Raw genomic sequence first — 10,871 nt, forward strand, 5'->3', positions numbered from 1 at the left:
AGAGAGAGGGAGCGAGAGAGAGAGAGGGAGCGAGAGAGAGAGAGAGAGGGAGAGAGAGAGAGAGGGAGAGAGAGAGAGAGAGATGGCCCGCCCGCCCCGCCGCGGCGTTACGTGAGCCCTGCCGCGGAGCGCGAGATCGCTCCCCCCCTCTCCCCTCCGCCGCGGAGCCCGAGTAAGTATCACCTCCTCCTGTATTGTATACCGCCTATCGAGTTGGTCGTCTTGGTGGTATCGAGCGCGTTCTCTTCAGAACATCGTCCGTCAGGAGAGTCCTCCCGCCCCGCTCTTTGAGCAGCTGAGACAAGATACACAGTAAGCCGACTGCAAGCCGTCGCCTCCGCAATAATAAGAGCGAGGCACGTGCGTTCCGCCCCGGGTGGGTTTGCAGCAGCGGTGGGGATTCGCGCCAGGGCAGCCGTTAAACTGCGGAGCGGGTCTACGCAGCAGCAGCAGCAGCAGCAGCAGCAGCAGCAGCAGCAGCAGCAGCAGCAGCAGCAGCAGCAGCAGCAGCAGCGTGTCTTTGCGACAGTGTTCGGCTCACGTGCCTGTGCAAACACCTGACCGGCGGCCCGGCACCTGACCCACCCCAAGCGGCCGGCAGCAGCCCGGCCGGAGCCGCGAGGCAGCAGCGCGAGCAGCGGCGGCGGTTGTGCAGCGTCACCGCCTCTCGGGACAGAAGGGCGTCGCCGCCGTCGCCGCCTAGGCCTAGAGGCCGCCGCCGCGACGCCTGACAACAAGCGGCGGTAATCCCGTCACGTTCCGCGTCCTCGTCGCGCCCTGACGCTGGCGGGGCGGGGCGGGGCGGGGCGCGCGCAGCTCCCAAACCACTCGACCCTAATACGTATGCAGTGGATATGCATGCTCGCGCCCCCCGAAACCGAATGCATGCGAAACACACCATTAAATACGAGGAAAAGAGATGAAAAAAACTTATGGCCGCATGGTGTAAGCCGGCGAGAGAAACGATAACAAAAAGGAAAAATTGGCGAAATAAACAATTTTATATTTGCGCCCATAGCGAGAGTGGCCGCGATCACGCGCCGCAGTGTGGGGGATTTAGGAAGGGTTGGCAAAACGCCGCGCCCTGTTGTTGGTACAAACGGAGCGTATGGAAGCAAATAGTTTACGGTAATCCCGCCGAGAGGGAACCGGAACACAAAGAGGAAAGCAGCACGACACGTCGCGCTTCGAATCGGGACAAGAAAAAGTTTTCTAAACTTTGTGTACGACGCGGCCGAGTGGCCTGGTGGATGCTGCTGTGGGCCGTTCCGTGCGTGTGGCGGAGGAAGAGTAGCTAGCTATATATGTACTATCCGGTGAAGTCATTGGCTTCGGCCGCGCGAAAAAGAGGCCCCCCATACGAGACCGAGACAGCCTGATAGGATCGGCGCTGCGGTCGCCCCCCATGGGCAGGAGGGGGCCCGCGCCGGGGGCGGGACCAGACGAGGAGGCGGGGGGGGGAGGGGGACGAGTTCCCCACGGGGTCCCCCGGGCTGGGCGGCCAGTCCAGGACAGGGGGTGTCCTTGACGGGCCCGAGGACGGGGAAAGAGAGAGGGGGAGAGAGGGGGCAGTTAGAACACGAGGCACAGCGAGTGAGAGACGCGCAGGGGAAGGGTGAAGGTGAAGGGGGAGGGGGGGATAAGTTTGAGAGGCGGCCCGGTCGGCGCCCCCCCAATCCTCCGCAGCCATTATCCTGCTCGTGTTGCTCTCGAGACGCGCCGCCGAGCCCCATTCCTGCAAATCCTGTCCGCCCCGCCCATCTTCTGCCACGCACTACTTCTCCCGCGAGGCGTCGTCGTCGGTGCGGCGGCGGCGGCGTCTGACTTTTGGACCTTTACAACGAGGACGGAAAGAGTAGTAGTGAAGGCCCTAGAGGAGCCCGACGTGGAGCAGTGGCCACCGGGGCCGGCAGTCAGCGCCCAGGCCACAGGCCAGGCGTAGCCAGGCGAGCCAGGCGCCAGTCCCAATCACGGCCAATGAATGAGACGGACACGTCGGGGAGGGGCGGGGTGGGGAGAGGCGCGGCGAGGCGGCCGGTCATTTCGCAAGTGGCTGTACCCGCCGCCGAGCAGAGGCAGCCGACACAGAGCGAGACTGCCCTCCCCCCTCCCCTACCCCCCTCGGCTCTCTCAGGCCGCGCCTCGTCTGGCCGTGTGGCGCCGCGGTCCTCGCCACGCCCCGCCATGCCCCGCCAGCCACACTCCGCCCCGCCGGCCGCGGCTTGTCCTGGTGTCCTTGAACCGAGGCGCGCGGCGAACGAGAGCGGGAGAGAGAGAGAGAGAGAGATGCGAGGCCCGTGTGGGCCGTGGGTCCATGTCACGTCGTCGACGGGGTCCTCGCTGCGGCCGGGGCCCCTCCACTGCTCCTGCCTCCGGTCGCCCGCCGCCAGCTGTTACGTCACCGGGTCCCGCCCCTGCAGGGGTGAAGTGAAGGGGAGGAAAGGGACGGCGAGACACGTACCTGCTTCCGCTTGAGGCGCTCCTCGGCGCGCAGCTTGTAGGCGGCGAGGCGGCGCTTGAGCTCCGCCTGGCCGCTCTGCTCCTCGCCGAGCAGCAGGTAGGCCCGCCAGTTGGACGAGTCGAAGCCCCAGTGCACGGTGCTCGTCTCCGGGTGGCGGTGCGCGTGCGAGACGAACTGCTGCGGCCCGAAGAGCAGCCTGCACTCGAGGCACTCGATGGAGCGGGCCAGCGGCTCGTCCGGGCGGCACAGGCCCGCCGCGCGGCCGAAGCACTCGTGGTACACCTGGAAGCCCTCGTCCGCGGGCGGCTTGCCCTCCTTGTACGCCTCCTTGACGGCGACCCCGCGCGGCAGCAGCGCGGCGCACAGCCGCTCCGCGTCCGTCTGCGTGATGAGGCCGCAGGAGGCCGCCGTGGCCGGCAGGGTGCCCGTGGCCTGCAGCTCCTCCAGCTGCTCCGCGTTGCAGCGGCTGCAGTAGATGTGCAGCTCGTCGCACACCGAGTTGATCTGGTTGAGCGAGAAGTCGCGCAGCACCGAGTTGAGCACCTGCGGCAGGCACAGCCGCTTCTCTCCGCCCACCACGAAGCAGGCGATGAGCTCGCCCTCCAGGCCCGTGTCCACGCGCTCGGCGCGCCCGTCCTCGCCGCGGTCCGCGGCCGAGAGCAGCGGCGCGCTGTGGATGAAGGGCCGCGGGGACGCGGGCGCCGCCGCCTCCGCGCCGCTGCCGCTGCTGGGCGGCGAGGGCCGCGAGGGCCCCGGCGACGGCGACCGCGAGCGCGCCCGGGACGCCGGCTCCGGGGAGGACGTCTTGGGCGGGCGCGCGTCCGCGGCCGCGAGGGCCTTGCCGTCGGCGGCGCCTGCGCCAGCCGCGGGCGACAGGTTCACCAGCACGGAGGTCGCCAGCTTGCTGTCCAGCTTGCTGGGGCCGTGCAGGCTGCGCTGCGCGCTCAGCTGGTACGACTTGAGCACCTTCTTGAGGTGCGGGTTGCAGCCCTGGCCCAGGGGCTTCACGCCCTCCATGGCTGTCTCCTCGCGGTGGCCGCGGTCTGCTCGGGGCAGCGGCCTCGGCAGTGGCCGGCCCGTCCCCGTCTCCTGCTGTAGTGCTGCGGGTCGGGGCGGGGCGCGCGCGCGCTCACCATCGGGGCGGCGGGCTGCGGGGCCTGCCGGGGTGCGCACAGCTCGCACAGCCTGGCGGAGCCGGCGGAGCGCTCCCGCTGCCAAAAACGACACCACTTGGCCGGCCGGCCGTCTCGCTGATCACACAGTCACACACTGTCACGCTGTTTCGTCACTCTCACTTCACTGTCACCATCACTCCGCTCGCACTGCGCTGATCACTCGGACGCCGGTCGGTCCCGTCGGTCCATCGTAAACACGATCGGCTTCTAGTCGGAGCGCGCGGCGGGCGTCCTCCCTCGCGTCAGGTCGGCCTGCTCACGCACGCGGAGCGGACAAGACTACGGTACTACAGGCGGCGCGGCGGCGCGCGGCTCAAGCGTCCTCGGGCAAAGCCGGCCCGAAGCAGAGCCGAAGCCGGCCCGAAGCAGAGCCGAGCCCGGGCCGGCCGGGGCGGGGAGCGGCAGGGGGTGCTACCCGGACAGGCCAGCCAGCCGGCTCTCCGTGCGACGGCCACCTGGGACCACCTCCGTAAAATGGCTCTGAATGGTCGAGCTGATCGGGAGCCACTCGGAAATTTTAAGAATGAAAAGCGGTCACATCAGTTTTTATCTGCTCCCCGCCACTGTACATGTTTGCTCTTTCAAGTCGCTTTGCAGCCATTTCAGGGTCGATTTATCGCCAAAACGCTGCCATGAGTGTTTTATCATTCGAATCGCGAGCTACTCTACATACACGACTTCTGAAGCAGGACGCGAGTTGTTTTCTTTGCCTTTCTTTGCGCTTTGGGGACTCCGGTGAGATCCCTTTTTATTCCGCCAAGTATTCCGCGCCGCTCGGACCAGAAGCGACGACGCGGACCGACCGACCGGAAGTCGGCAAAATGAGGCGGGGCTTTCGCCTACATGAATACCGTGCGCGATGTGGCGTATGTGCGCACAGCACCGCCGCACACCGTGCAGCAAGGGTTGGGAGCGAGAGAGAGGGAGCGGGAGAGAGGGAGGAGGGAGAGAGAGGGAGAGAGGAGGCCAGAGTCTTCCTAGGGCTGGCCCTAGCGGCCCTCGTGTCAGAGGTGCGCAGAGCAGCCGAGCGGCAGCCAATCACAGCGCTTTGGTATCGCCTGGGAGCCGGCCCGGCCAGAAACCACCCCGTCTGAGGCTAGTCTGCAGGCGAGCCGACGCGCGCTCAGCGGAGGGAGTAGTCTCGTTCGGGGTGTCCCTGGCCCAGGCGATACCAGCCCGGAGCTCTGCGCACCTCTCACACGAGGGCCGCTAGCTGGCCCACGCCCCACTGCGCGCCCGGGCAGATGAATCGGATGAGTTAGACTGACAGTTCAGTCAGACTGCCAACTCCTGCTAGACTCAGGAGGAAGGGGGGAGGGGGGAGGGGAGTCTCGCCTGGCAATGCGGGCGTGAGGCTGGTCGCCGCGCGGCGCTAGAGGTGCTTTGCCCCGCCCCGCCCCGCCCCGCCGCGCCCCGCAGCTCTCTGCAGCCGTCCGCGCTCATTGCCGCACGCCGCGTTCCCGAGCGGAAAACAACAACAGTAGCAACAACAACAACAACACCGAAAGAGTTCCGGCGCGAAGAAGGAGAGGGGGAGGGAGGGGGCTCCAGGCTCTCCTGAGCTCGCGAGACGGCAACTGCTGGACGATGGCGGTGGTGCCGGCAGGGCTCCAAGAAAATCGAATAGGAAATTTCGCTTGAGAACAGCGGAAGTGCGAAGCACGATCCCAACCTAAACCGGAGGGAAAAAAAACACACACACACACACACAAAAACAACAACTGACGGTTGATACATAGCGCCATTTCGCCATTTCTAGTACGGTTCTTTCATCGTTCTTTCTTCTCCCGCCATTTCAGAACTTTGAAGTGCCCCATATGTATCAGAAATATGGCGCTTTAGTCTATTTACAGCAGCGGGAGTGGGAAACGCAACAGACACCCCGACTTTGCCTTTCCGTAAAATGGCTCTGAATGGTCGAGCTGATCGGGAGCCACTCGGAAATTTTAAGAATGAAAAGCGGTCACATCAGTTTTTATCTGCTCCCCGCCACTGTACATGTTTGCTCTTTCAAGTCGCTTTGCAGCCATTTCAGGGTCGATTTATCGCCAAAACGCTGCCATGAGTGTTTTATCATTCGAATCGCGAGCTACTCTACATACACGACTTCTGAAGCAGGACGCGAGTTGTTTTCTTTGCCTTTCTTTGCGCTTTGGGGACTCCGGTGAGATCCCTTTTTATTCCGCCAAGTATTCCGCGCCGCTCGGACCAGAAGCGACGACGCGGACCGACCGACCGGAAGTCGGCAAAATGAGGCGGGGCTTTCGCCTACATGAATACCGTGCGCGATGTGGCGTATGTGCGCACAGCACCGCCGCACACCGTGCAGCAAGGGTTGGGAGCGAGAGAGAGGGAGCGGGAGAGAGGGAGGAGGGAGAGAGAGGGAGAGAGGAGGGAGAGAGGAGGGAGAGAGAGGGAGAGAGGAGGGAGAGAGGAGGGAGAGAGGAGGGTGAGAGAGAGGGAGAGAGAGAGAGAGGGAGAGAGAGAGAGGGGGGGAAAGAGAGGGAGAGAGGGAGAGATGGGGGGAGGAGGAGAGAGAGGGAGAAAGGAAAAGAGAGAGACGGAGAGAGGGGGGGGGGGCACTACACACATTCTCTCGGCGAGAATGACGCCTCGGCGGCCTGCTGTCGCTGCTGCTCTGCTTTTTATTCCGCTCGCGCCATTCAATCGGACGCGGAGGCGACCAAACAACTCGCGGCGGCGGGGGTGGGGGTGGGAGAGAGAGAAAGGGAGAGAGAGAGAGAGCGATAGAGAGAGAGAGAGAGAGAGAGGGAGAGAGGGGGGGGGGAGCAAGACTCGCCGTCAGCAAAGCATCGGGGCGGCGGCCGTTGATCGCCCGATGATCTCTGTGTGTGGGCCGACCACGGCGATAGAGACGGGGTATGCCCCGCCGAAAAAAAAGCTTGCGTTCTACCCAAATTTTTGAAATCAGCGCCGATCAGGTGTCATTCATTGTTTATGGGCCGACGTGTGTGAATCGTCGCGTACTGCGCAGCAGCGAGCACCTTCGCCACGATGAATAGGTATTATTCACCATGGGTTTACCACCATAGGGAACTCGCCAGGCGGATACGCAAGGCAGTGTTGTAAGCTAACCAGAAGGAGCGAGCAAGAGAGAGAGAAGGAGAATTTCATTCAAATGACAACTCTTGACACATTCTGAAAACTCAGACGGCGACAGACCTCGCGACAGACAGCAGACAAGCAATCGCGGCTGCGCATGACGCGAGCGCCCGAGCCGCTGATATCGGGTCGTCGGGTCTTCGAGAACCCCCTCCCCCCTCCTCCTCCTCCTCCTCCCGTCTAGGCCACGCAGACAGAGGCGCAGAAAGCGGCAGAGATAATCGCCCTAGTTTGGACGCGCGAGGAAAACAACACCGCGCCGATAAAAGCCCTTGTGTGTTGTGTGTGTGTGTGTGTGTGTGTGTGTGCGCGCGTCTGTGTGTCTGTGTCAGTGCGTCTGTGTGTGCGTCTGTCTGTGTGTGTGTGCCCGTGTCTGTGGGGGGAGGGGGCGGGGGCGGCCCAAGCAGCCTGCGGACGCGCGCCTCTGGTCCCATAAGGACCACATTGAGCTACTAAAAAAAAAATGGTCCGAGAGGGAGTCGAACATGGACCTGCGGGTTGCTTCTCTTGCACGCTACCCCTCCGCTACGCAGCGGGAGGTGGAGAGAGAGCGTCAGCTGGCCCTCTTCAGCGAAGGGGCGCGCGAGCGGAGGTCCCCAAATTCCAGTTGTGGGTTAGGAAACACTATTTCCATGTATGGGTTGGGAAATTCTGGTTTGTGGTTGCAGGATTGTCAACCCGACACTAAAATTCAAGTTGTGGGTCTGTTAATGACAAACCTCTTATCCAATTCGGAATTTTTCGTTTCCAGGCATGAATTTTCTACCTTCGCACCAAAATTCCACAAGTCCACATAGACTTGAAAATTCAAATCCTTAAAAGGGATTGGCCTTTGCAAACCCACTGGGTTGGGAATTGAAAATCCCAGTTGCCGCTGGGAAATGATACACCCAACGGGCTAGGAAAATTCTTAATATTTTTTACAGTGCGGCGGACCCGGCCACCACCTGCATCGCACATATTATTACACAACAGCTGCTGACGCCAGACCATAGTAACGACTCAAACAGAAATGAGTGAACGAACACATTACAGTAGTACTATTACACGACTCGAAAGGGCTTTGATTCGTTGAACAACAGAGCACAGACCGCGCTTCCTGCTCATGTATGAAAGAGGGTGAGAAGTCTTAATATTTAGGGGGGGGGGGTGCTTATAAAGCCCCTTTACTACTCCCGATGTAACACTCTACTATCTCATAGCGCGTAGCTGACACCAAACAGACTTTATGTTATCTCCCCCCCCCTCCCCCACGAAATTCGCTCCGAAACAGACTGAAAAACAACCCATTCGACATCATCCAGGGAGAGAAGTGGCGTAAAATAGAGTGTAGTATTCCACGTCTGAAAAAGGAATCTGGAACGGAACCCGAAGAAATGGTACATCACACGACGGCCGCATGCGTGTTTCCTTCTGATTGGCCGAAGCTGATGAGGTCAGCCAATGAGCGCCCAGGTGGAAGAGGACCTTCCAGCCATGCAGTACGCGTACTCCCACACCCCCACAATTGTCATAAGGTGACGCGACGCGGTGTCGGTATCCATCATGGACATACATGGTCGCCATGAGCCCCCTGGCCGCGCCCTCCACTTCAAACTTCAGATGAGTTTTTTTTCCCGCCCCGATAAGCCCCGGCTATATCGTTAATATCGCGTCGCCAGGAGCGACCCCGAGCTCTCTAGGTGGGCGTCAGAGAGGCAGGCTGCTTATTAAAAGTTGCTGCGCACAATACGGAGGATATATCAAACGTGCGGGCGCGGTTGTTGGACCCGGCCCGCCCCTTACTAAAAGGGACACATAACAAGTGACTCACTGAAACTCCCCTCTGGCGACTCCGTCGTCCTCCCCCCGCACCGCCAACACATTGGCGCCAGGGGGGCGCAGGGGGGAGGGTTTTGGGTCCGCGTCGCGTCGTCGTCGGCTGTTTCGGCGAGCCGCTTCGCAGAAAAATTCTGCCCATGGCGTTCCAACAACAACAACAGCGGCGGCGGCAGCAGTACCGACAGCGGGGCCCTCTGGGCACCCAGTTGTTGCATGAGTCAAGGGTGCCATAACCCTCCTTTCTCCCCCAACCCCATTCTGCCTCCCGTGCCAACAAATGCCGTGCGAATCACGCTTTCGGTATTCCGCGCTGTCCGCTGTCACTTTTGCGACCTCCCAAACGGCATCGCCCCTTTCTCTCACCCTCTCCACACAACCACATTCATAGCCAAACCGCATGAAGCGGAAGCCCTGACCGAGGGGATCGACCGAGCTCCACGATGTTCACGACGGTGTTCCCCACGATGTTCACCGCAATGTTCAGCACGATATTCTGAGCCTCGATCTCCACCGCAGCAGCAGGCTGCAGCAGGAAGCACCTCGACCCAATGGAAGCAGCTTTACTAGAACTCGACGGCGTACTGTACACTCGAATCCAAGCTTCCCCTCCCCCTGATTCCTCTCACCTCGGAGGGTGGAGACGCAGAGCACCCCCACATGATATCCTGGAGCCAATGCTCGACGACGACGAAGAGGTGCAGACTGCTCTTCGACAGCGGGGAGAGGGGGGGGGGCTTAGATACCTGCAAAGAGCAAGCTAGGCGAGCTAGACCCCTTCTGCGACAGGTGAGAGGGGGGGGGGGGTGGAGAAGATAGGCATTTAGCTCGCTCTTTGTAGGTCTCTGGAGGGAAACCCTCGTCGCGTTGCGTTTGCCGACCATTTGGCGCGTCTCGTCTCACGTCAGACCCCTCTCCACGGAGAGGGTCGCGAGGGCGCCTTTGGCTGAGGCAGTGGTCGCCAGACTCTTGCTTGATTCGGAAACAACAAGCGGAACATCCGGAAATCGAACGTGTTTAATACAGAGCGTAGCCTGACGAGTCTGCCACTTGCCCCACTCTGCGAAAGAACGAAAGTACGTTGCAGGTAAAATTAGTGCAATCTCGCTTTTCTCGGATGGAAACGATCACAAGTTCGGAGAAAAAATGGGCAGGGCAACGAAACAGAATAATAAATGTGCGCTTGCCAAGCGGGAACTTTTGTTTTAACGAGAAGAGAGATACATTAAAAGCGGGGAAAGACGAGGGGGGGGGGGCAAGCTGCTCCTTTCAGAATGCCGTACAGTACATAGGCTATACGACACAAGGGGTGCGACAGAGCCAAAAGACCTCAACACACCCCTCCACCCGAGCCTCCACCCCTCTCCCACGCCCAGCAGCCGTGGCGGCCGCGACTTGGTATGTGACGGTCAGAAGCGGCCACGGCAGGCCACAGGCCACGCCACGCCTACCCGGCTCTTGGCAAACGGGGACGGGTTCCTAAAATTACCTCAAATGCGAATAGCTAGGAGGGAGGGGGCGATACATCAGCGAGAGAGGACAGACCCCGACCACCACAAAGGGAGCCGCATGTGCTTCTGTGTGAGTGTGTGAGTGAGTGAGTGTGTGTGTCTGCACACGGCCCCAGAGATGCACTCTTGCACACGCCCCCATCTCCCCCTTGATGCTCCATCCAAAAATATTGGTCTACATATACTATTTTCATCAAAAGATTCACCATATTCCCTGCCTCTTTGATGCAGCAAGACCCATACTACTCTTTTTCTCTCTATTTACGTCGCTCCTCTCCCCGCTTTTTTGCAGAAAGGGTGAGGTTGTCCCATCTTTTTGGCTCGTACTGTACCTGTACCGCATCTGCAGGCAGGCTTTGCCTACTGTCGCTCCACGTGGCCGCCTTCTGGCCCCCTAGCGATTAGGCAACCCGCCCGCACTGTGGATGTGGTTCAGTACGAAGAAATAAAAGTACGAGGTCTATGGAACATCCTTGTACAACAGGCGCAGCGCCTGAACGAGAAAACATCCCCGTGTAAATGAGGCCCTGCAGAAAGACGGTGGTGTTGTGGTGTACAATGAGTTCGGAAGCATCGTGGTTGGTACCCAGCAGCGAGAAAAAGCAGTGCGTACTGAAGTTTAAAGTACGTGAAGCCGAGCAGGGCCTCCCGTCAGCTTGGCTCCCCTGCTGTTGCTGACGGCTGACGGCTCGCCCCGCTTGTCCTGACGCGGTATCAGCAGGAGAGTGAGAGAGAGAGGGAGAGAGAGAGAGAGAGGGAGCGAGAGAGAGAGGGAGAGAGAGA

General features: G+C 60.9%; 1 protein-coding gene across 1 annotated transcript in view; it reads right to left on the reverse strand.

Annotated features, from left to right (window-relative positions):
- Positions 1 to 4,066, reverse strand: part of LOC113215819 (ski oncogene-like) — an 82,125-nt gene extending 78,059 nt beyond the window's left edge. Inside the window, exon 1 of the mRNA XM_052268669.1 lies at positions 2,462 to 4,066. Coding sequence (XP_052124629.1) covers positions 2,462 to 3,478 — 1,017 coding nt within the window. The 5' untranslated portion in view covers positions 3,479 to 4,066. The remainder of the gene's footprint in view (positions 1 to 2,461) is intronic.
- Between the last annotated feature and the right edge of the window lie 6,805 nt (positions 4,067 to 10,871).

This window comes from Frankliniella occidentalis, unplaced genomic scaffold (assembly GCF_000697945.3).
Source record: "Frankliniella occidentalis isolate FOCC.00 unplaced genomic scaffold, Focc_3.1 Scaffold74, whole genome shotgun sequence".
NCBI classification, from domain to species: Eukaryota; Metazoa; Arthropoda; class Insecta; order Thysanoptera; family Thripidae; genus Frankliniella; species Frankliniella occidentalis.